The sequence below is a fragment of the Cololabis saira genome, chromosome 11 (assembly GCF_033807715.1).
Source record: "Cololabis saira isolate AMF1-May2022 chromosome 11, fColSai1.1, whole genome shotgun sequence".
Lineage (NCBI taxonomy): Eukaryota > Metazoa > Chordata > Actinopteri > Beloniformes > Belonidae > Cololabis > Cololabis saira.
In genome coordinates this window covers 16104158-16130431 of record NC_084597.1, presented here as the reverse complement: position 1 = coordinate 16130431, position 26274 = coordinate 16104158, and the positions used below count along the sequence as shown (strand labels likewise).

The 26274-nt window shown below is 42.9% G+C and overlaps 1 protein-coding gene across 13 annotated transcripts in view; it reads left to right on the top strand.

The window, feature by feature from the left end:
* The window catches only part of LOC133455011 (formin-binding protein 1), a 97024-nt gene extending 83728 nt beyond the window's left edge, over nt 1-13296 (top strand). For 4 of the 13 annotated variants that reach the window (XM_061733799.1, XM_061733796.1, XM_061733794.1 and 1 more), the window contains 6 exons: nt 145-180; nt 4720-4829; nt 4919-5051; nt 6111-6232; nt 6370-6524; nt 8439-9947. In XM_061733799.1, the coding sequence (XP_061589783.1) occupies nt 145-180; nt 4720-4829; nt 4919-5051; nt 6111-6232; nt 6370-6524; nt 8439-8617 (735 nt within the window). In that variant the 3' untranslated portion in view covers nt 8618-9947. Of the gene's footprint in view, nt 1-144; nt 181-4719; nt 4830-4918; nt 5052-6110; nt 6233-6369; nt 6525-8438; nt 9948-11040 lie in introns of those variants that run through there. The other 9 variants (XM_061733802.1, XM_061733800.1, XM_061733798.1 and 6 more) reach the window with 4 other exon arrangements.
* The last annotated feature ends 12978 nt before the right edge of the window (nt 13297-26274 follow it).

Sequence of the window (26274 nt, the reverse complement as noted above, 5' to 3'; positions counted from 1 at the left end):
GTTTTGGATATGAGTTAATATTTTCATATTTTTTTTTGCTGTGGAATATCGCTGGACCTGAGACTCATGTCTTTGTCTGTTTTGTTTGTTTTTTACGTTGTGGTTGTGTTGTTGTCCTGTCTCTCTGTGGTCTCTGTGGTACAGATTACACTCAATTCCCACGTCCGGAGTCTCATTGAGGTGATCAGACTTACTCTATGTTTTATCTGTTAGTCCTGTAGTACAGTGTGTCTCGACAAAATTGTGTGTCTCTGTAACAAATACTAATCGGATCATGTTTAAGATCTCTTGTTCTTACACTGCATGCCAGTTTTACTCGACGAGTAGTATTTTCTTTTTGTCTCATTTTGTGTCGTGCAGCTAACCGAAGAGTCCTGCACGATGGCAGGATTCCAAATAAAACAAGACGCACTCTGGGGGCTTTGTGTCATATTTACCGTACAAATTGTGTATTTCAGCACATTCTCACTTCCAACTCATTTGATGCGCTTCGATCTGGAGGTTGCAAGGAGAGCTTTAAAGAGATTAGTACCAATTTAAAGAACTTTCACGTTGGGTAGCTCGAGTTTACATCCCATGTGTGACCATTTGTTGCTGCTTGTTTGATCACCCAAAGTGGTAGGTTTCAGACATCCTCACGGTTTAGGTGAAGATCGTGTTCTTGTCCTCTCAACCCCCAACGGCTCAAGGCAGAAGTGATGTCCTCTCCGAGTCTGGTTCTGCCAGATGTTTCTTCCGGTTAAACGGGAGTTTTTTCCATCCACATTCGCCTGGTGCTTGCTCCGGATGGCAGATTATACTGAAGTCGGGGTACAATCTGTTGGTTTCCGAGGGCTAGGGCTGGGCGATATGGACCAAAAGTCATATCTCGATATTTTCTAGCTGAATGGCGATACTCGATATATATCTCGATATTTTTTCTTTGCCATAATTGGGGTTTCCCCCAAAGCATTATAGCATAGCATCTCTGTTAGCATCTCTGTTAGCTTCATTTTTTTCTGAGGCAAACCCTTTAAAAAACAGTCAGTTTTAATACAAAGCCTCGTGCCAAATGTCACACAGGTTCCTTTATTAACAGAGGTCTGCACAATATCAAAATGTATAAAACAAATGAAATAAAAATAAACTGCCTGCATATATAGAATAAAAATGCTTCTTGAATAAAATAAAACAAATATCCCTTTCCTGCTTAACAATTAAATTAAAATACACTGTACAATTAATACAATGTAGAAAGTAACAGGCAGACTTTTCCACTGAGGTTGACAGTTGTGCAAATAATAAAACATTTGTGCAAATCTCAAATAAAACATTTTTTTTTTTAAATCGATATAAACGATATTGTCTCGTACCATATCGCGTTTGAAAATATATCGATATATATTACAATCTCGATATATCGCCCAGCCCTACCGAGGGCATTATTTTTCTCACTTACCTTTATATCAACTGGACTAATTCGGATTCGAATTCGATTTTTGAAGCGCCTCGAGGTGACATTTGTCGTGATTTGGCTTATATTAATATAGCTGAATTCAACTGAGCTATAGATACAGAGCAAATCTCATGTAACACACAGCTTCTGTAATTTATGAGTTTCTACAGTGACAAGTTCAGTGATCCCGAAGACACCCATCCCACAACATCTGGCTTCAGTATCGTGGCATGTAAAGCAGTTTTAGTTCAGAGGGTCCCAATATAGATGTGCAAGTTAAGCCGCGACACTGTCCAAAATTCACTCTTTTCTGGAGTGTCTTAGTCACTTCTGGCATGATGAGCATTGTATCTCTTTGAGAACTTGTCCCCGCCTAGATGAGGGTTCATAAAGCTACTGTGGGTAGTTTTTGTCCATAGTAGGGACGGAACCGCTAGAGGTAGGCAAAGCTTCCTAAAAGTAATCAAATATAATATAACTGTGCTCCGTGGACTAAAACGTTGAGGTAGTTTTGTTGTGTTGTCATCGTTAACAAATTGAAAAGTGACTTATTGTGATGAGTTGGGAGTGAGATTGTTTTGCTCAACATTTAAGCTATAGTATACCCCTCAAAGTTCCCAAAACAATATGATAAATTGGTTCCTTTTAAAAGGAAAATGTCAAGTTTACTACTCTGAAGTATTTTGGGCATTTTATGTTAGTAAATCTGTATCTGTTTTTATAAAGAGAGAGACATTTTCAAATACGTACCTATCCAGTACACAACAGTCAGACTACAAACAATAAATTACTAAATATCTGCTTTTATTGTAGCTTTACCTCATAGAACAACCGTTTAGAAACTAGTCTTTTCATCTATTCACACACAGTTTGAATGTAAACACTAATAACTCAGTCGCTGATAAGAGGAGCATGTGGTGTCTGCATGAGGACTGACAGATCTTTGTTATCGTTGCATGCCCGGTTCACTCTTGCATGCTGATACAGCGAGAAGGGGTAAGGTTGCCATGGTAACTTGGCTGCTGTGTTTGACCTGGCTCATGTGTAGTGAATCCTGACCTGAAGCGTGTAGCTCCTGCAGATATATCCTGTGATGCCGTCTCAAAAAAGAGACCCAGCAGCAGACATTCACCTCTTCAGTCCATATGAGGCCACAGCTTTTGTGATGTCATAGATCTAGACCTCCAGTCCAGAATTCAGAAATGTATTGACAGACGCCAAGGAGCGTCAGCAGCTTCAATACCAGCTATAGAGTCAAACCTTTGGAGATAAATTGTGTAAAACATTACAATGTGATGCAGTATTTCAGAAATAAAAATTCAAAAGGCATTAGGCTTATGAAGTTAATTTAATGACAACAGACCAGCATGGTAGGGCTGGGCGATTTTGGACAAAAATAAAATCCCGATTTTTTTCTCTGAAAACCCGATTTTCGATTTTGATTTTGATTTTTTTGGTAAAACTACAAAAGTCAATGGAATAAATTGTTTAAAATATTTTATCTTTATTTTTAAAGAAAAATAGCAAACAAATTTCCCTATTGGGAATGAAGTGCAATTGAAAGATACTGTAAATCCTCCTTGAGTTTAGTAAAGTGACAACATTTACAATTTTCTTGACCAAACAAAGATGGAGCTCTGTCTGTAATGCAGCCAGCTGCAAAAAAGGAAAATCGATTTTCCGATTTTCCTTTTTTAACATCGATTTTGATTAATAAATCCGATTTAGATTTAAAATCAATTAATCGCACAGCCCTACAGCAGGGTAAGAATAAGCAACATATCTACACGCTGCAGTTGGCCTGTAAGGTTTTAAAAAAAAAAAAGGCATGAAAGAACAACAACTGTTAAAAGAGCATGTCCCTGCTGAGCTGCTGCTGCTTTGAAGCTGAGACAGGTATGCTCCGAATAAATCCAGCCGAACGCACGGCCTCTGTTATAGTTCAGTGGTGGGTTACGTAACAGTTTAACTGCAGCTCATGCAATAGGTGCATCTCTCCTCGCGCTACGACAATTTGAGGCCAACTTTCTCTATCAGATTTGTTTTCCTTTCAGTCTTGTGGTTCATAGACACCCCAAGATAAACCTGAGTAGATGCACGTGTGCAGAAAGTCTGAGAGTCTGGCGAGCAGCATGACTCATTGAGTTCAGACTGATATCAGTGTCATCTGGAAACGGCTCACAGCCTCACAGCCTTCCATCTGGAGAACACATAGCCAGAGACTTTCAGACCCATTAACCAGCTCCACGCTGACACGCTATACGAGCAGTAATAGGAGGCAGTCGTACTTTATTACATTTCCAGTGCAACTGCAGAAGGTATTAGATTAGTTGCGGGGACTGAATAGGTGAAAGGCCTCAAGTCTTTACTCAGACAAAGACATTAGCTCTCCGTGTGTTAGAGAGCAGCTGCAGTAGGGCTGGGCGATATGGACCAAAAGTCATATCTCGATATTTTCTAGCTGAATGGCGATACTCGATATATATCTCGATATTTTTTCTGTGCCTTAATTGGGGTTTCCCCCAAAGCATTATAGCATAGCATCTCTGTTAGCTTCATTTTTTTCTGAGGCAAACCCTTAAAAAAACAGTCAGTTTTAATACAAAGCCTTGTGTCAAATGTCACACAGGTACATTTATTAACAGAGGTCTGCACAATATCAAAATGTATAAAACAAATGAAATAAAAATAAACTGCCTGCATATATAGAATAAAAATGCTTCTTGAATAAAATAAAACAAATATCCCTTTCCTGCATAACAATTAAATTAAAATACACTGTGCAATTAATACAATAGACAGTAACAGGCAGACTTTTCCACTGAGGTTGACAGTTGTGCAAATAACAAAACATTTGTGCAAATCTCAAATAAAACATTCAAGTCAATTTGTCACAAAATAAGCTATATCAAAATCATAAAAAAAAAAAATGTAAAAAAAAAAAAAAAAAAAAAAAAAATTTAAATCGATATAAACGATATTGTCTCGTACCATATCGTGTTTGAAAATATATCGATATATATTAAAATCTCGATATATCGCCCAGCCCTAAGCTGCAGTATCTCCTTCTGGTAAATGATGTGGTCTGAACATAAAAGCTCAGTTTATTTAAACTCTTGTGCTTTTGGAGATACTGCACCTAACTAGTGGTGGCCCCTACGACAACAGCACGATGAAAGTAAAGGATTATCAAAGTCGGTTGTTTTCTCATCTTATTTTTCTGTACCAACCCCCCCCTCCCCCTCCATTTTGTACGTCTCTCGTTCTCGCTGTGGTGCTCTCAGGGATCTGGACCCGAGGACTTCAGTCACCTGCCACCAGAGCAGAGGAGGAAGAAGCTGCAGGGGAAGATCGATGAACTCAACAAAGACATTCAAAAAGAGATGGACCAGAGGTATCTTTGGCAAAAAAGTCATAAATGCATCATGAAGTCACTGATTATTGAGTGCGGAGCAAACCGACTCAAGCCGTGTGCTCTCCCAGGGACGCCCTAACTAAGATGAAAGACGTGTACGTGAAGAACCCACAGATGGGTGATCCAGCCAGTGTGGACCCCCGGCTATCAGAAATAGGCCAGAACATTGAGAAGCTGCAGTTGGAAGTACAAAAGTTTGAGGTGAGTTCACTGCTGGTTGGCACAACAATGAATACAAGCTCAAACACAAATCTCATGCTGGGCTAAGATCAAAGAGACCCATCACTCATGCACACAAAGAGAAGATGTGATGCAGCTTGAGGCTGCACGTTCCAGCTCTGTGCTAGCTCAGAGGAGTCCCGTTTTGACCCTTTGCTCATAAATGGGTTTGTCTTGTCTCTGATTAACGGATAACAAGACGAATGTTACGCTGTCATGAAGAGAAAAATTCAAGCTGGAGCTGCTAACATCAGTGATACCCAGTACTCTAGTTGAGGGGGGATGAGAGGGGATGGCATCCCCCCCTGAAATAAAAACAGTCCAAATCATCCCCCCTGTAAAATTGCCATCCCCCCTTTCCATCCCTTATGTCATTTCATCAATGAATGTGGTTTTACTGCTATTTCAACATTTAGAGTCATCACCAGAAAAATAACACCAGAATAATGTGACAATTTTCACCTGTTTCAAGTAAATTTTCACTTGAAATAAGTAGGGAAATCTGCCAGTGAGACAAGATTTATCTTCTTATTACAAGCAAAAAAATCTTGTTCCACTGGCAGATTTTTCTACTTATTTCAAGTGAAAACCTACTTGAAACAGGTGAAAATTGTTATTTTTTTTCCAGTGATGAGTCTTGTTTTAAGTGTAATGAGATTTGTTTTACTAAAATTAGACATTTTAACTAGAAATAAGACAAATATTCTTGTTAAGATTTTGAGTTTTTGCAGTGATCCATTTTACTTATCCTGTGAAGGACAGAGTCATATTGATAAGTTCAGAAAACTGTTTTTTATTGTTGTGTTTTGATGTATTTGGTGTAAGTCCAGTGGATATTTAAAGCTTACATAAGGCTGCATTTAACTGCTGCTATGTCATTCCTGCAGTATTTCTGCAGGTGTTTTGGTCACTGCTATTATTTGTAATATATTATATTATTTGTAATCAGCACAAATTATCTGTCCCCATATGATAAAATCCACCATCCCCCCTGATTTCTTTTTACAACTCGAGTACTGGTGATACCGGCGTATGTTTCAGGGCTGGCTAGCAGAAGTGGAGGAGAGGATGCCGTCTAAGAGCGACACGCACCGGAGGAGTGTAGTCTTCGAGACCCAGAACAGCACGACCGTGAGCAACAACTGCGCTCAGGACAGAGAGAGGTATGGTATGCTCTGACGAACACCAGGCTGACACAAAAAGCAGCTGTTCTCAGACTTTTTCCTTTTAAATATTGGAAGAAAACTACGTATGTTTTCACAGTATTATTTACTGTGTGTGTGTGTTGGCCCCTGAGCAGCCCGGACGGCAGCTACACAGAGGAGCAGAACTCAGAGACTCAGGTCAAAGCCAACATTAACCCCCCCACCACCACGCCGGAGTTCGACGACGAGTTTGACGATGAGGAAGTCCTGCCCACCATCGGCACCTGCAAAGCCTTGTACCCCTTTGAAGGCAAGTCCACACTTGTCACAAAAGGGTTAATATAAGCACAACGCTGCATAGAAATGCTTGTATGTTCCCGTTTTTATAGAAAAACATCCCGCTTGCTTCCTAATGATGCAAACAAGAGCAAGGGCGAGATATTTGTGAAAACTGGTGATTCCTGTTAGCACTGGAGGAAAACCAGACATAGTGAAGAGGTCCGATCTATCCGTGATATGAGAAATGCTTCGGAGGAAGTGTGTTTCTTTCTGTGTCACTCACGTGACGGCCACATTCTCTTTAAGTTTGTTACATGTAAAGGATGTTTTACCTGCACAGGTGGCTGGAAAAAAAGGCAGCTGCAGCTAAAAACGATGGCTGTGTAAGACTTTTGCATGTTCTTAAAACCGATATGAAAGGACATTTTGCCATTTTTAGATCAGAGGGGCCTCGGTGGGTCAACGACGCACAAGGTTTCCTCCTACTCAGTCTGTCGCTTGACCGCTCTTTACATCCACTCTTTGTCGAGGTGACTGGGAAATAAAGTGACATAAAGCATGAAGTAAAAGTTTGTAATACTTTTATGTTTAAAGTACTAAGATCTTCCCTTAACTGGAGGCCTCATGAATTAAGTCATCACATGTTTTAAACTCTTCCACGTCCCAGCAAGAGTTTTCTTCAGATAAATTGCTGTTAGAATAGTTTTTCCATGATGGTATTTCCAGAGCAGACCCAGTTTCGCTATCTTCCTGGGAGCACGTTGTGTTGGCGTCGGCTGCAAAAGTAGCAGTCAGTTATTCCATCAAGTTACCGGTAAATAAAAAAGGGAGGAATGTGTGACAGGCGATAACGACGCCCGTAAAAACACCCTGGGAACACAAGCGGCGTCGCTTTTCTCCAGCTTCCTGTAGGGTGAGAAGAAAACATCACAGCGTTGAACAGCTGTAGAAATATAATATTTATACTCCAAAAGCCTGAATTCATCTACATACCGAGTACCATCATATGGTACTACTCCTGTATTATAATTATTCTTTTAATAAAGTTAAAATGGATCTTCATATGTTCACCTTATGTTCATTTTTTAAAGAAAGTAAATTAATAAAAATCAGGTGTGGCATTCAAACAAAATATTCTTATACCACATCACCAAAAACTCTCTTTTTTTTCTTTATAAATAAAAGTGGATATTAAAGGAGCTTGAGGCAGGAACTCTCTTTTTTTTCTTTATAAATAAAAGTGGATATTAAAGGAGCTTGAGGCAGGATTTATGAAAAAAAAAAAAAATAATAATAATAATGTCAGATGAAGCGTTCCAAACCAAAAAGAATGAGCCCTCTAGTGTATCTCTCCGTTGCCTTGAACAGGCTGTGTGCTGCAAAATGTGCTGCAATTGTGGGGTCGAATTTCCCGCGCTGTCCTGCGGATGTGACGTCACATGACGCTGCATGCACGTTCTCCCCGTTCTCCCGTGCCGGCTTCACTGTTGGCTGCAGTACCCCCAACGGCCTTCGTGGTGAAGGTGGCGTTAATGAGTCTCATTTCTTAAAAGGAGCCTCATGCTCCTTTAAGACTTTTTTTTTGCCTTTTTTACGAGCCTCGACATGCTCGGTCAAGCTGGTTGACGTTTGCCTTCACTGATAACCACAATTATTTTTTTGTTGTTGTTTGTTTTATTCACAAGCTGCAGGACTCATGAATCCAGCTGGCATTTCTCCACTTTTCAAGTTCTATGATTGCATTTTTTTGTTGTTGTTGTAACACCATCTGGCTGAGCTTCCTCTTTCCTGTAAATCTGATTTACAAATGACATTAGTGGTCAGCATGAACTGAGCTGAAGGTGCTTCCTCTAAAACGCCCCCGGTCCATTTTCTCTTTCATTCTGGTTCCTTAACTCTTATCTCTAACTTTCTCTTACTTCTGCTTCACTTCCCTCGATCCCAGGTCATAATGAGGGCACCATATCCGTCGCTGAGGGCGAGCTGTTGTACGTCATAGAAGAAGATAAAGGAGACGGCTGGACGCGAGTTCGGAGGAACGAGGATGAGGAGGGATACGTCCCCACATCCTACGTCGAGGTCCTTTTGGAAACAAATGCCAAAGGTGCTATGACGTATATTTAACTCAGCAAACTAATGCTGTAACATTTGTGGGGTTTTTCTTTTTTTTTTTCTTCCTTTATTGCCAGTAAATATCCATTCACATGCAAAAATGAACAAAAACAGCTGCTCAGACAGACAGACAGACGCACTTCCTGCCTCTTTACAAAAAAGGTCCAATCAGAGTTGTCTGTTGTGCCTCGTGACATTTGTGAGTTTGTAACTGTGAGCTGTTGTGAAGCTAAAGATTTGCTCAAGTGTGTGAGGAGACACTGGTGTCTTCTCGCCGCTGACGCGCTGCAGTGACACCTAGTGGTCGTGTAGATGCATCACAGCCTCGCGGTGGCTCAAACCCGCTGCTGACTATGATTGTCTGCTCTCATTTTCTTTTCTATGCTGTTCAGTTAAAATTGTCACATTATGATAATCAACTTCTATATACATGGTTTTGATCAAATATGTAAATCAATATGATAAGAAATCAAAAAAAATATGTTCACCAACGTCTTGTGTTTTGTTGCGGCTGAAGGGAGAGCATGCTCAGTGTGCAGTCATGCAAATGTGACTTACATCTGCTGTAAAATAAAAACGCACAGAGTTATTTTTGTAGATGGAATAGAGAAAAAAAAATACGAATGAGGCTACGCCCCCAAGCGTTGCATGCTGTTGATCAGTTGTCGAGACGTTGCAGCATCAAGATGTTGTGAAGCCAACCTGTGTGGGGGTTGAATTTATAACGTTATTTATGAAGCTGGTGAGAGTAACATCCTCTTAAATTCATTTTTACTTTATTATAATTAAATCGCCGGTTGAACAGAATCAGCAGGATAAAAGCAGGGTACATCCAGAAATAATCTCTTTAAGAGATCAGTTCCCACCTCGATGTCAGTATTTATAATCAGCTTTTATGACTTACCACATCAGTGCTGTAAATGTACATTTACACTGTACTTATTTTTATGTTACTGTACTTGAAGCGTGGATCATGCAGCAGCTTTAAACGGTGTTCTGCCATGACGTGAATTCAGCGCGTTGTGACAAGTGCAGTAGCTGCTGCGTGAGGACGACCTCGCACCAGGCGCTCCACTCGCACCGTCTCCCAGGGCCGCTGACCTCCAAATATCTGGTTCCCCCGATTCTGATTCCTGGTCTACTCGGATTGTATCTATTATTTTAAATCTGTAAAGCTTAAAAGTAAAACCAGGAGACAATAATTATTTGGATTTTTATTTTCACTTTATAAGAAAGAAAAAAACACTTTAAAGCTAGAAAAAAGCTTCAACATCTTTTAGTAAACTAAAGCATTGACATTGAAAAAGTGCAGGGATGAAATGTAGTTTGAACTTTTTCCACGGCAAAGAATTTGTCAGTAAGTACCGTATTTTCTGGACTATAAGCCGCATCCGCTCTATTTAAAAACAAATATATGCAAGCCGCAGATATTTCTGTTGTTAGATTATATATTTACTACATGTACAGAAGGATTTTGAACTGTAAATGATGTACATGTTTGTACCTAAATAGATCCTTTCCTAAGTGTCTTTTAACACAGCAGCAACTTTGCGGATTAAAACGGGACAGAACCAAGAGAAAATAACCGGTATTTATTTATCTATTTATCTGTTTGAAATCTGCTTCTACTTCTATCTGCTAAAGCAGAAGTAGCATATTCTTCTTTGCATTTATTTTGTCTTAGTTTTGGTTTTTTGGATTCTAATTCCAGTTAGAGCGCCCTGAGCGGTGGAAGAAAAATCCACAGATTAGAACCTTTGTATAAGCCGCATGGTTCAAAACCTATGAAAAAAGTAGCAGCTTATAGTCCAGAAAATACGGTAAGTAAGATTTTCTGCTGTCTGGCTGGGATGAAGCTTCAAGTTTCTTCGTGTAGCTTCGCTGACAAACTCTGACGGTTAATTAATGCCTAAATCACATGTAAGGTGAGTTGAGCTCACATACGAGATGGTTTTTGGTTTATTCGTCACCTACGCAGTGATTTATGCCTCTGTGACGTGTTTCAGCCACAATCGTTGACCTCAGCTGTGGATGTAACGTGGACCACAGCTCAAAAGGTTCACCACTGCAGATCAATCACGATCCAGCCCTGTCATGCGGCACATAAACATGACCTTTAGATGCAGCGGTTCCTCCTGTAAAACATTCAACAACAGAGATGTAAAAAAAAGGTCGCTTTGAGTGAATGAACGGGTGTTTAAAGTAACGACGTGCATACGATGCACATCGTTGACTGGAATAACGGGACGGCAGGTCGGTCTCGTCTGGACTCGGTGCGACTCGTATGGTGCGAGAGCGTCCTTTAATAGTTCCACCTCTCCATGTATGAATATTAGCTCTTTCACTTGATTTTTCCTCAAAAACTAACATCCGTTTTACCATTTCTGTGTGTGTGTGTGTGTGTGTGTGTGTTTATTTCCCTTTTTGAATTTCAGATTCCTAAAAGTGTGAGGCTGGCTGAGGAATATCAGGGCAAGCAGCCTCGGAGACTCCGGCGTGTGAAAAACTGAACCCTGACCCTATCTAAAAAGAGAGCAACGGCCGATAAGAGCGCAGCTGAATATTACAAACGTTACAGACAGAAAAATAATAATAATAATAAAAAAAAGTCAACATTGCGCTTCCTCTGCAGAGAAATCCATCTAAATTTTACCGCTCACGACCTCCATCCTTAACCTCCACCCAGATTCAAGCATCCAGCCTGCTTTGTGTTGTTTTCAGCAAAGCTTCGCTTCTTAACGTGACTAACTCCGCTTGCTCTGCGCGCGGCCACGAATCGAGGCTTTTGGCTTCCTCGCTCTGAATGCCCACCCCTCCACTCGGCTCTGTTTTTGTTTCCACCCTCCGACACACACACACACACCAAGCACACGCACACACGCAGGAACTGGTGTGGTCAGAAACAGGACGGAGACGAGCAGCAGCCTGAGAGGAAAACCTCCAGGTGACCATGTGTGTGTGTGTGTGTGTGTGTGTGAGAGAAGTGAAACCTGGACTTGGAGACTCATCCCAGACTCATCTGTGAGAACATCACCTCCACCTCCACCTCCACCTCCATTCTTCCCTCCCTCTGAACCCCAGCAGGTGTCACCCACCTGGAGACGGAAGGGGCTGATTCTCATCCACATTCATGTCTCGTAGTGTCCAGGACCAGCCACAGACCATCCTGCATCCTGTTCTTGTCTCATCACTGGTGTCTGTTCCTCTCTCTGACCACACCCCCCACCCCCCTACCCCCATACCTCCTCAGGCGGCTCGGGCTACCCCCGCGTCTGCTTTTTTTTGTTGCTGCTGCAACAGCTCGGGGCGTTGTGCTGTGCTGCATGCTTGCCCTGTCTTCCTCCCCGCCCCTCTGCTGGTGGCCCGGAGAGGCGGGTGTGGGCGTCGAGCCCACACACACACCTCCAGCCTCCTCTGTTGAGTTTTAACCCTCATTGCCTGGTCACACTGTTTTTTAAATTAACCTGAATGCTACTGTTTGGGTTCGGTGCCTGTGGTTTTTTCGTTGGTTCAGAGAGCATGTTTCCTGGTTTTCCCGATAACACCAGAGTGGGATCTCCTCCCAGTGATCCCAGGTTTAAAAATCACAATTAAAACCACGACAGGGACCCGAAAACATTGTTTTCTGAACGACTTTCATGCATAGATAGCTCATGAACGTCTTGTGATGTCTTTTTACTTTGTCGTGTGAAAACAATGCTAGTTTATTGATCAGATGCAAAAGTTGTGGTTAGTTTACGGTTGATCGCCACGTGGGAACTTTCCCGGCGTGGTCAAAGAAACCCCGGATCAAACCCTCCATCTACTGTATATGAAAGATATACTGTGATGCACATTTTCCTGTGACGACACCACCTGATTTGGGCCTTAACCGGGTTTCTGCTCTCACTGAGAGAAACACTGATGCTGATTTTTTAATAATCTGTCAGATTTAAGAATTTCCCTCAACGGCACATAATGTACACGATTAACAGGTTGGTTTCTTTTTCTCTTAAATGTGATTTTTTTTTTTTTTTTTTTCCTTCTCTCTTTTTGCTGGAAAGTTCTATTGTTGGGACTTAAATGTCATAACTGCAAATATAACGATTACTTTGTGTTTTGGAAGAAGCCATTGTTGAATCTTTACCGGATGCAGAATTTCTTGAACTCTTTCCCGCGCGGTGGAAGGACGGACGCGGCGATCACGTGGACTCTCTTTTGCAGAGAATGACGAAATTCCTGCTGAATAAAGAATAAAGAAAAAAAAAAACAAAAGCTTTCTCCAGCCCAACGCTTCCTACGTCAAGATATACAAACCACCTGTTTTTCTTTTAGCTGTCTGGTAGCCACCTGCCTGCCGTTGCTCGGAAACAAAAGCACCACCACCGTTTTAGCCCCAAATTGACCGCCTGTACAGAGGAGACCACACAACGGAATTAGAGAGAATATATATGACTATATGAATAAAAGTTTAAAAAGGAAAAAAGTCTATTTTAACTATTGACAGTCTTACTGTACCATGACTAACTGCTTTTGCGAAGTAAGACTTCTTTTCCTTTGTAAGGTCTACCAAATGGCGTGTTTTTGCACTTTTTTTTTTGTTTTTGTTTTTTTTTTTTCGTCCCATTTGGTGGCCCGTGCTTGTGTTTTGGAGCACTGAATACTTTGTATTGTGTTTACTGTGCCAATTAAACATGCCTGGAAAATGAGAAGTGGTACTCGTCCTGGTTTTGAATCAGCAGCTGGGGCGGTCCAGCAGGATCCATCCCTGGCCCGGTCGCCCGCCGACGCATCCCTGGGCTGCATACAGTCAGAGATGGTCTGTATTTTATCAGACACAAGCACTGCTGGGTTCAAGCCCGGATAAATGTGTTTGGCACCCGTAAGGAAAGGACATCTTATATGAAACCTGAGTCAGACGCGTCAAAGCTGAGGCCTATAGGCCTACGAGAGCATGAAAGGACAATTATAATAGAAGTCCCTGCCAGTTCAGTGATTGAGTGATGGCAGTTTAAACAGAGATGAAAAACCAAATAATACCTTTTTCTTGGCCAGAAAACACAGTTTATGTTGGTGTTTTAACACGAAACAAGCTGGCAGGAATTAAAAAAGCAGAAATAACAAATGTTCAAGTGTCTTTCACAAGGTACAATTTTTAAATCTTTTAAATCTCAACCATTTTCACCTGTTTCAAGTAGATTTTCACTTAAAATAAGTGGAAAAATCTGCCAGTGGAACAAGATTGTTTTGCTTGTAATGAGAAGATAAATCTTGTCCCACTGGCAGATTTTTCTACTTATTTCAAGTGAAAATTTACTTTAATCAGGTGAAAATGGTCAAATAACAAGTTATTTTTCTGGTGATGAATCTTGTGTAATGAGATTTTTTGACTAAAAAATTGCTCCTACCTACTGACAGTCCTGGGCATTGCCATCCTCTACCAACCCCGGGAGGGCCCTGCACTGAGCTCAGGTCTCCTCCTTAACCTGAGGAGTGAGCAGGCCGCATCTTTTCACCAGACAGGGTGGGGTTTCTCCGGCCGAACGTAGCGCGTGGAAGGATCACGTTATTCCGGCCGGATCCTCCCCACCCCATCTGGCGCCCCGGTTGGCCAGAGGGGGCATGTATAGCCCAGGACTGTGTGCATGTTTTTGTGAGGGTAGCTCACATTAGCTACCCAGGGGAACACGGGGAGAACATACAAACTCCACACAGAAAGATCCTTTCGCCAACCCCACCCATGGTGTGGGCACTGAAGTCATGGGGGAACTAACACGCACTTCAGCACCCACAGCGTCCCCCGGCGGGAATTGAACCCAGGACCTTCTTGCTGTGAGACCGCTGCACTACCAGCTGCGCCACCGTGCCCCCGAAAAAAAAAAAATGAGACATTTTAACTAGAAATAAGACAAATATTCCTGGTAAGATTTTGAGTTTTTGCAGTGAGCGAGACTGCATTTGAAAAAATTCCAATTTTCTTAACCACACAGATAAGCTACATAGCAGACTTCTGTGATGAGCATTTGCTGGACGTGTTGATTGATACTCTAGTTAATGTGACTCGTAACCTTGCCATACCTTAGCTTCGACTGAATTGACGCCACTGCCCTGCACTGAGCTCAAGTCTCCTCCTTAACCTGAGGAGTGAGCAGGCCGCTTCTTTTCACCAGACAGGGTGAGGCTTCTCCAGCCAGACGTAGCGCATGGAAGGATCACGTTATTCCGGCCGGATCCTCCCCACCCCATCTGGTTCCCCCGGCTGGCCAGAGGGGGCATGTGTAGCCCAGGACTGCTGCATGTTTTTGTGAGGGTAGCTCACATTAGCTACCCAAGGGAACACGGGGAGAACATGCAAACTCCACACAGAAGGGCCCTTTCTCCAACCCCACCCAGGGTGTGGGTGCTGAAGTCATGGTGGAACTTAACACGCACTTCAGCGCCCACAGCGTCCCCGGCGGGAATTGAACCCATTTAAATAACCTCACAGTAGCTGAAAAACGGCGGTAATAATACTGATTTGGCCCAGGATGAAAGAGCCCGACACCCCTGACCGATGCCAAATCAATATGCAGAATACATTGATTAACGGTGGAGACCCTGATAGAGGGAAAAGCTGCTTTTTTAGATGAAATCAGGATTCATTGAAACCTTTCACGTGCGCCATATCCACCATATCAGATTTTGTACAGCTCCCAGCGAAACCCTGGAAGGTCAAACGTTGATGTTACACGCCCAGGATGTGGCTTTGTAACGGATTATATATATATTTAAACTGTTCTGCCGGATAGACCTGAATAAACAGGGAAAAACATGAGACAGAGTCAGTTTTAGTGCTTTTTGCTCTCTCTTCCTTGCGCATCTGTTTTATTAGCAATAATTTTCACAAAATATCAATAACTCATATTTCCTTCAGTCATATATGTCTTAACCATTACAATACCTTCTTCTATTCATTCATGTTCATATACTGTGTTATTATTTTAAACTGTCCCATCACTAAATACTTATTTATAGAATCATAAAACCAACCTGAATTCCTTCTGTTCTGATAACAGGCTAACTACATGATGTGTATAATACAATGTATAAAGAAAACTAGATGTATTTCAAGGCAGAACTGAAGAGAATTAACAATGTATAAAGAAAACGGAAATGTACTTCTTCATTTTAAACAGTAATTCACACATTAAACACAAAACAGGAGCATTTGCAACTAAAGGGAGCAACATACAAAATAATAGCAATGAAAAAAACCAGCAAGTCACGTAGTAAACGGCTGTAACGTAATAAAAAAAAAAGTGTAGAATCCTAAATTTCCGCTGTATACATCAAACTAATACAAAGTCATGTCATTTCATGTCATTAAACCAGGTCCGGTTTTTGCTTTAAAGTATAAAGTGCTCCTAATAAACTTGTTTCAAACCTGCCAAACCGACCTCTGAACGTGTCGAGGCGCCACCTGGTGGTGGAAGGGGGAATAGGTGTATTCCTGGGATACTGATCCCTGTTTATTCCCAATGCTCATTAAAGGCTAATCAACATGAAAGAAAGGTATATAATATAACACAAATATGACTACACTTTTGTGTATGTCACATTGACATTTTCATTAATCTTGAGTTGAGATGATCAATCTGCTCAGGTCAATGCCTGCTGCGACGACTTCTGAAGTATATTTCTATTACTATGTAATTGTTTCTCACTGCAGCATGAACTCATGGTTAATTAGTAGAACAATGCTTATTTATTTAATAAACAAATAAAATCAAAAATCAAACAAAAACAAAAAAAAAAATCACGTAGACAATTTTAAAGGCCCTCTTCAAATTTCCGTTGGATGTAATAGGTGCAGCGACGTATTGCTCATCATCAGTCCTTGAGTTGATCCTCAGCAGGTGTGCAGATCTCTGCACACCTGCAGCCTCTCTACATCTGGAGCGTTATTGTTTGGTAAGGTGTTACAGACATGTCCCACAGGGATGAGACTCCGGGGAAGACCCAGGACATGTTGGAGGGATTATGTCACTGATTTTTCAGTTTACAAGCCTATTACAGGCGTAAATGTTACAGCTGAAGACCGGTCAGAATTGGGTCATAACAGAACAATGAGCCGAAGTACACAAGCGTAACAGCTGAAGAGTAAAATAGTCCCGGTTTGGGAATGGTTTAATAGAAGTCCAGACCTCAACATAATGGAAATGGTGGGATAGATCCTGATGGACATAAACAAAAATCTCCAGTAAAGCTCAATGAGCTGAAACACAACAAAGAGGCATGGACAAAAAAGTAATAATAAAACCTTTTTAAAATCGCCCTCATCAATTTGAAAGACTGATAAAGTCAAGCAGGACACAAACATTTAAATTATTGCTGCTAAAGACAGATCTTCAAGCTATTTAAACATGGGGGTACTTGGCATTGGCCACATGATCTTTCTTTAAGTGATTTTTAATAAATAATGACATATTGATAAAAAATGATATGAGGTTGTTCATATGACATATTTACCTAAGGCAATCGGGACGATGGGCATAGGATTTAAAAGATGTATTCAACTATTTTGTAATTGTCCAGTTGTAAGAAGTGGAAAACCTTTGGTGTACGTCTCACTCCTGGTCAGCAGAGGGCAGTTTTGCCTCATATAAAACTTCAGCAGCTGGAACACGCAGATGGAAAAAATAAAAATAAATAAAGAAGTGTTATTTCAGAAACATCCGTGATTTGTAGTACATTTGGAGATGAAATTGGAGACAGGAATCACTGTTCAATCGTGGATGGAAAATCAGATTTGAAAGGGGATATATTTGATTAAAAGAAGAAAAAACAGGAATTCAGAACACGCGTGGATGTTCATCGAACAAAAGTTGTTTTCTCAGCACTTCAAAAGAAAGAAAAGAGAGTTATTGATGCTTACAAGATTAGAAAAGGTTACAAGCCATCTATTAAGAGTTTGGTCTCCACACAGATTACCTACAAATGGAGCCAAAGCAGCTTCATTTATTTATTTGTTATTTCAAACCATCCCCAGGAGAGCTGCAAGAAGTCATTCCTCTAAAAACACGGCGTTGCCAGACCAAGATTTCTTCCTTTCATTGATGGACCAACGATTTCTGAATTTTACCAGGAAATTCTCAGGAAACATGTTGTGATGTTTGTCTGTGGGCTGAAGCCCAGAGGGTAGTCAAGACCAAGCCCCAACACACAAATTGTTCTTGGTAAAAAAAAGGGGGGTGGGGGTTTATTGTTTTACAGAAAAATAAGTTCAAAGTCTTAACTTTGGCGGGTGGAAACTCAACAACAACAAAAAAAAAACAATAACGCCTGGCATGAGTGTCACAATACTTAATTGTGATTCATTATACTATACCATCCAAATTATAGCAATGATGTTGACTAGATGTTGGGTTAAGAACATAGTATTCTAGTTTAACTTGAATACTTTCACATAGAAATGCAGGTCTCACTGCAGTCCCTCTAGTTGAACCAATATAAAACAGGTATCTGAAATACACAACACTGTTTGAGTTATGATAAATCACAATGTAAAGAGGCTGTAAATATACAGTTTAACTTGAATACTCACCTAGAAATGAAGGTTGAATACTAACCTAAAAAAACAAACCAGCAATGCCCTTTTCCTCAATGTTTGGGGATAAGGAGTTTCTTCAACAGGTCACTTTTTTCTGCAACTCTGTCTATGACCAAGTCATTGTCAAGGGACATGAGGATGTCTTTCTCTGTGGTCATAAGCATGAATCCTTCCAGGTGTTCTTGTGACTGTGTGCTCCCCCCTCACAAAAGAAAAATAGAGAAACATATTTTCTCATCAACAAAACATGTTATTTTATTGTCTGAAAGATGGTTCAAATGTGATTTTGTTGTCTGAAAAATGGTTCAAATGTTATTTTATTGTCTGAAAAATTGTTCAAATGTTATTTTATTGTCTGAAAATTGGTTCAAATATGTTATTTTGTTACTTGAAAATTTTTAAATATGTTTTGTTGATGAGAAAATATGTTTCTCTATTTTTCTTATTTTTGTGAGGGGGGATATATATTGTTTTTCGGCACTACCTTGTTCTCTATAGCTGATAACATGGATTACTCCTATGTGGGATCAATAAAGTTCTTATTTTTGCCATCTGAGAAAATTAAATATATTATATTTGGTCCCTAACTGTTTCCCAAGTTTCCCAAGTTCACAAGCTTGACATGGTGAAGAAAACAACAAAGTCGCCCGGATCGTCGTCACCGGGGCCCCGCCCTGGAGCCAGGCCTGGGGTTGGGGCTCGTATGCGAGCGCCTGGTGGCCGGGTCTTTGCCAGTGGGACCCGGCCGGGCTCAGCCCGAAACGGTGACGTGGGCCCACCTTCTCGTAGGCCCACCACCCGCAGGAAGGACCATGGCAGGCTGGGTAGCAGTCGTGGCGGGGTGCCTCGATGACCCAATCCCTGGACTAAAACCCTCACAGTGGGGACATGGAATGTCTCCTCGCTGGGGGGAAGGAGCCGGAGCTTGTGCGTGAGGTTGAGAGATACCGGCTAGAGATAGTCGGGCTCACCTCCACACATAGCTTGGGCTCTGGAACCCAGCTCCTTGAAAGGGGCTGGCCCCTCCACTACTCTGGAGTTGCCCAGGGTGAGAGGCGGCGAGCTGGTGTGGGCTTGGTTATAGCCCCTCAGCTCAGTCGCCATGTGTTGGAGTTCACCCCGGTGAACGAGAGGATCGTTTCCCTGCGCCTTCGGGTCGGGAAAAGGTCTCTCACTGTTGTTTGTGCCTACGGGCCGAACAGCAGTGCAGAGTACCCGGCCTTCTTGGAGTCCCTGGGAGGGGTACTGGATAGTGCTCCAACTGGGGATTCCATTGTTCTACTGGGGGACTTCAACGCTCACGTGGGCAATGACAGTGATACCTGGAGAGGCGTGATTGGGTGGAACGGCCTCCCCGATCTGAACCCGAGTGGTGTTTTGTTGTTGGACTTCTGTGCTAGTCACAGTTTGTCCATAACAAACACCATGTTCAAACATAAGGGTGTCCATCAGTGCACGTGGCACCAGGACACCCTAGGCCGGAGGTCAATGATCGACTTTGTTGTCGTTTCATTTGGCCTTCGGCCGCATGTCTTGGACAGTCGGGTGAAGAAAGGGGCTGAGCTGTCAACTGATCACCACCTGGTGGTGAGTTGGATGCGCTGGCGGAGGAGGAGGTTGGACAGACCGAGCAGACCCAAAAGAATTGTGAGGGTCTGTTGGGAACGTCTGGCCGAGCCCTCTGTCAGGGACATCTTCAACTCCCACCTCCGGGAGAGCTTCTCTCAGATCCCGGGGGAGGCGGGGGACATTGAGTCAGAGTGGACCATGTTCTCTGCCTCCATTGTCGACGCGGCGGTTCGAAGTTGTGGACGCAAGGTCTCCGTTGCCTGTCGTTGCGGCAATCCTAGAACCCGGTGGTGGACACCGGAAGTACAGGATGCCGTCAGACTGAAGAAGGTGTCCTACCGGGCTATGTTGGCCTGTGGGACTCCTGACGCAGTAGATGGGTACCGGCAGGCCAAGCGAGCCGCGGCTCGGGCGGTCCTGGAGGCAAAAACCCGGGTCTGGGAGGAGTTCGGGGAGGCCATGGAGGAAGACTTTCGGTCGGCTTCGAGGAAATTCTGGAGGACCGTTCGGCGCCTCAGAAGGGGGAAGCAGTACTCTGCCGGCACCGTTTATGGTGCGGGTGGGGAGCTGTTGACCTCGACTGGGGACATCGTCAGACAGTGGAAGGAATACTTCGAGGATCTCCTCAACCCGACTGACATGCCTTCCACTGAGGAAGCAAAGAGTTGGGACTCTGGGGCGTGATCATCCATCACCCAAGCCGAGGTCACTGAGGTAGTTTGTAAGCTCCTCAGTGGCACCGGGGGTGGATGAGATTCGCCCTGAGTACCTCAAGTCTCTGGATGTCGTAGGGCTGTCTTGGTTGACGCGCCTCTGCGACATCGCATGGAGGAAGGGGACAGTGCTGCTGGAGTGGCAAACCGGGGTGGTGGTCCCTCTGTTTAAAAAGGGGGGCCGGAGAGTGTGTTCCAACTATAGGGGGATCACACTTCTCAGCCTCCCCGGGAAAGTCTACGCCAGGGTACTGGAGAGGAGAATACGGCCGATAGTTCAACCTCGGATTCAGGAGAAACAATAAGGTTTTCGTCCCGGTCGCGGAACACTGGACCAGCTCTACACCCTCCGCAGGGTGCTCGAGGGTTCATGGGCCCAACCAGTCTACATGTGCTTTGTGGATCTGGAGAAGGCATTTGACCGTGTCCCTCGTGTCATTCTGTGGGGGGTGCTGAGTGAGTATGGAGTCCGGGGCCCTCTATTAAGGGCTGTCTGGTCTCTGTATGATCGGAGCAGGAGTCTGGTTCGCATTGCCGGCAGTAAGTCAGACTTGTTCCCGGTGCATGTTGGACTCCGGCAGGGCTGCCCTTTGTCACCGGTACTGTTCATAATTTTTATGGACAGGATTTCTCCAGGAGCCGGAGGGGATCCGGTTTGGGGACCTCAGGATTTTATCTCTGCTTTTTGCAGATGATGTTGTCCTATTGGCTTCATCAGACCGGGACCTTCAGCATGTGCTGGGGCGGTTTGCGGCCGAGTGCGACGCGGCAGGGATGAGAATCAGCACCTCCAAATCCGAGGCCATGGTTCTCCACCAGGAAAGGGTGGCGTGCCTTCTCCAGGTGGGTGGAGAAGTCCTGTCTCAGGTGGAGGAGTTCAAGTATCTCGGGATCTTGTTCACGAGTGAGGGAATGATGGAGCGGGAGATTGACAGACGGATCGGTGCAGCGTCCGCAGTTATGCGGTCGATGTACAGGACCGTCGTGGTGAAGAGGGAGCTGAGTCGAAAGGCGATGCTCTCGATTTACCGGTCAATCTACGCACCTACCCTCACCTATGGTCTTGAACTTTGGGTAGTGACCGAAAGAACAAGATCGCAGATACAAGCGGCCGAGATGAGTTTCCTCCGCAAGGTGGCTGGACGCTCCCTTAGAGATAGGGTGAGGAGTTCGGTCACCCGGGGGGAGCTCGGAGTCGAGCCGCTGCTCCTTCACATTGAGAGGAGTCAGCTGAGGTGGCTTGGGCATCTGTACCGGATGCCTCCTGGACGCCTCCCTAGGGAGGTGTTCCAGGCATGTCCCACCGGGAGGAGACCCCGGGGAAGACCCAGGACACGCTGGAGAGACTATGTCTCTCGGCTGGCCTGGGAACGCCTCGGACTCCCCCCGGAGGAGCTGGAGGAGTGTCTGGGGTGAAGGAAGTCTGGGCATCTTTGCTGAGGCTGCTGCCCCCGCGACCCGGGAACGGACAAGCGGGAGAAGATGAGTGAGATAAGTGAGAAAAATAAGTTCAAAGTCTTAACTTCAGCCCATAGAAATTTTGTGGAAAAGATGAATTCATGTGAGAAAATCTGCTTTCAGGGTTGAACATGGACGGTTGTGCCTCTACATGATGCACATGCTGCGCTTAGTTGGAGACGAATGCATGCTTCAAAAGAAAAATAAGTTGTATGGGCCTGATTTGTGGTAATTTGTCTATATGTCTTGTTTTTTTTGCAAAGACGAGGGAAGGCCATTCCACATATTTATTTGGATGCTCCAGTAAACATTTACTTGCCGCGAGCATAAAATGAATTAATATGCACACGCTTCACAAGTCTGGGAGCTGCTGAGCGGGGAGCTGATTGAACTTGTTGGTTTTGGTGCCAGAGCTATGGATTCCTGCCACCTTGGCTTGGATTTAAGCATATTTGCATTTTTTTTTTTTATGGCTTCAGACAGATCTCCAAACAATTCAAAAGCCATTTGCCGCATCACTTGGACCCGATGTCTTGAGAGAGTCGAATCCCGGCTGGAACAGCATCAGAAAATGGTCTTTTTTCCAAAAAAAACATTAAAAAAAATACAAAATAGAGAGAAATCAAGACAGTTTCCCGTCTTTGACCACTGTCAGTTAACTTCCCTGTCCTGTGAATCCAAACACTTTTGGTGCATGAATTCCTCGGTTTGTAACGAGCGTGTTATTCACCTTTTGGCCAGCCGACTGACTGTGCTCTACCTGCTGGTTTCAGTCTGTTCCATTACTGTTATGTTCCTGTCTGTCGTGGAGAGAGCAGGTCGCCTGATGGAGAAAGCACACCTCTGGAGTCCAGCCCAGTCAGCCCCGTCATTAAGGGTCGGTGAGAGCGGCGTCGGTCTGCGAAACGCTTCAAGTCTCTCACCTCACGCCCCATGTGCGAGTGTTGAAATGCCTCTGTGCTGTTCTATATCTGTAAAATCAACATCCCAGATTTTTCTTTTAATTGCTGTTAGAGCACTTTTAGACCCACATTCTGGCTTTTTAGTTCTTTCCTTTTTTTTTTTTTTTTTTTACCTTGTCTGCACATATATTAATGGTTAATACCATGCTGGTAAGAACCTAAAACATATATATGTGCGTTTTTGATATAAAATATATATGATATATTTTTAAATATGTCACATATATTTATTTTATTAATATATATATATATATATATATATATATATATATATATATACAGTATATACATATATATATATATATATATATATATATATATATATATATATATATATATATATATATATATATATATATATATATATATATATACAGTATATACATATATATATATATATATATATATATATATATATATATATATATATATATATATATATATATATATATATATATATATATATATATATATATATATATATATACACACACACACACATATACATTTTTCACAGATGAACAGGATAACAAAGGCTCCTGTTACAATCTTTGTAATGGGTCTGAAATGAGGAGACAGCGTTCAATCTCTTAGACTACTGCTTTGTCATCCTTTATGTAAGATATTCAACTATTGCGCCACTGGTAAAGCCAAAGTGGACCAGACTCCTTCATTGAAAAGTGAAAACCACGTGAGAATACAGGACCAAAAGCAACAGTTTGCCACAGCAGATCTACCCGATGCATCTCATTTAAATAAGAAAAGTTGCAGTTCCTCAACTGACCCCTAAAGGGCTAAAGGCAAGCTGCCATCACGTTTGCTACTTAACTCTGAGCACAGCCTTGACTGAGCAATGCCACAGGAGCCAGGAGCAGCTTTTGTCCTTTTGCTTTTAAATGTACTAAGCAGATTGGCGTGACTGGCCGATGATTAGCTAAATGTGTGTCCACTAAACGCAGCGTCATTGCCGATGTCGTCTGTGAAATGCCGTTTGAAATGCGAGGCCCCGTTGCAAATCTGTGCACCTCTGATGTGGATCAGCTGAAGGTGGATCATCTCAGGACACCTCCAAACAGACATTTATTGGGACTCGCATCCGATCAAGCTTCCACGTCGGTAGCCTTGTCCATCTGCAACGGGTCTCAGACGCGGTCCAGCACCAGAAGAAACTCAGAGCGTATCTCAGCGGTCACTTATGGGATGCTTTGAACCACTCGGTAGATACCAAACACAATAAAATAAAAAAAAGAATAAAAATAGTTTATTTTCTGGCGCTCAACCACAGCGAAGCAACGGCCATTTTCACACCACAGATCAAGCTGACATTACATTAACTTGAGTTCTGGGAGAAATTTGAACCCTGTATGAGGAGTGTTTCAGTTTAAAAGTCGAAAATCCCATCTTTTTGACACCCCTCATCCATTTTATGTGTCCAACTCCATGAAGAGGAAGACACAGTGAAATATATGTCTTGAAAAACCGGCAGAACACCACAACATTCCCATATGACCTCCAAACCTTAGAGTAAAACTGTAATCGCACAAATCCAGCTGAGGAAACGCTGATGAGTACCTCTTGCACCTCAAACAGACCTATGAACGAGACTGAGGAATTAAAATAAAACTATGAATAAACTATGAAGCTTAACGTAAAAAACTGCCTGAACTACAGTAGCAAAAAAATTGCCCCGGTTTGAGAAACAACCCTGGTCAGTTGTATACTGACAATTTTCCTCTTTTTTGAATACTGTATACTACATTTTAATTAAATCAGTACGTGGGCAATGTTGTGAGCAGTACAGCAGGACTGTATAATCTCATGGCAGTGGACCCCAGTTTTATCAAGATATACCTTCTTGGAAATCTAAGGTAGCTCCCTCATATGGAGGTAACACACCTTGTGAAGGTTTGCATGCCGTCCCCCCATTTCCTGTCCTACCGCCTTCATTTAAAGGCCACAAAGTCTTACAAAAGAAAATGGCAAAGGGACAACCAATGTGATTTATACTTGAATGTACAGATTCGGAGTCTGATTTAATGCGCCTCTGAAGTACACTCTATGTTTACACAAGTCCTGGAGGTGTGTCGGGAGATACTTTTCACTTTCTCCACAGCAAATCCTACTGCTGCTCCTCACTCATCTCTGCTCTCTAATTACTCGCTGCTGATTAGAGGCAAAGACCAAACCGAGGGTCAAAGATCATAAAACACCTCAGTGTCTAACATAAAAATCTGTCTGGCCCTTTGCGCGTTTGTTAGTTCCCTCTTCATCTTCCTCCTCTTCCTCCTCAAGCATCAGCATAGTAGTTCTCATACATTCTTTGATAGTTTTAAATTATTCTTTGGTGCAGTGGTGGAACATTTGTTGGTACTTTGTGGGGAACACTCAAGGGGCAGAGGGGCGAGCTCAGCACTGCTGCATCTCTGAATGCAGCAAACAGAAGCTTTTTCTGTGGGAGCGTCACATGGAGACTTTAAAAACTGCCAACATGCTCTGAATTTTTTCAAGCTTTAATAGATTTTAGAGATGCGTCTTAATCTGTTGCACATAACCTGGTGATGTCAGCATTTCTATTTGCAGCTGCCGCTTGTTTACGTCCTTTCTTTGTTTGGAAGTGAACGCCCGTGAGAAAGAAGTCAACATCACACTGGTTGTCACCCTCAAAGAAGCACAATGATGAAATTCCTCTGTTGACCTCTCCACCTCGAGTTGTAATTTGGTTTCAACGGTGGCTTTGGGCCACACGGTTAAATTGCAGAGTGAAATTCTTACCTGAGGGTTCCTTCGCTCTCATCGTCCTCTTTTAGGCCCCACGATAAATCATACGCAGGGACACATATGCGCAGCTATGGAAAATGACGTTTGGAGACAAACATTGGTGAGTATTCACAGGGAATACCGCAGTTCATGAGTGTAATGAAAGCCTCCGCCGCAGGACAAAGGAAAGTCTGTTACTCTGGCCCCTCTTTGTAATCTTTGGACAATTTCACGAGGTCTTCTTCTAGCCACTATGACTGCGGCTGTGGCAAACTTCCAGACCATCTGACCACCTTTGACTCTGAGCAGCTCTACCACAGAGAGCACATCTCCAGACCAACAAGAGTGGGTAAAACTGCTCACACAGAGCCACCCAGACTCCAAAAAACTGAACGCATACGGCAAAACCTTGGTGAAGGTAAGAGGTTCTCAAAGACGGACAAAATAGATGCTTTTGAGGCTGACTAACAGTTTCTGTAATAAATCAACATGTACTAAATCTGAATGTAATTTATGCTTCTGAGGGAGTCTACTACTGAGAGATGGCCTCCACTCTGGATGACCCAATGTACTTTAATAGAGAAGCTCCGTCACCATCTATGAGACAGACAAGCTGATGTTTTTGATGCCGTCAGTCATGCG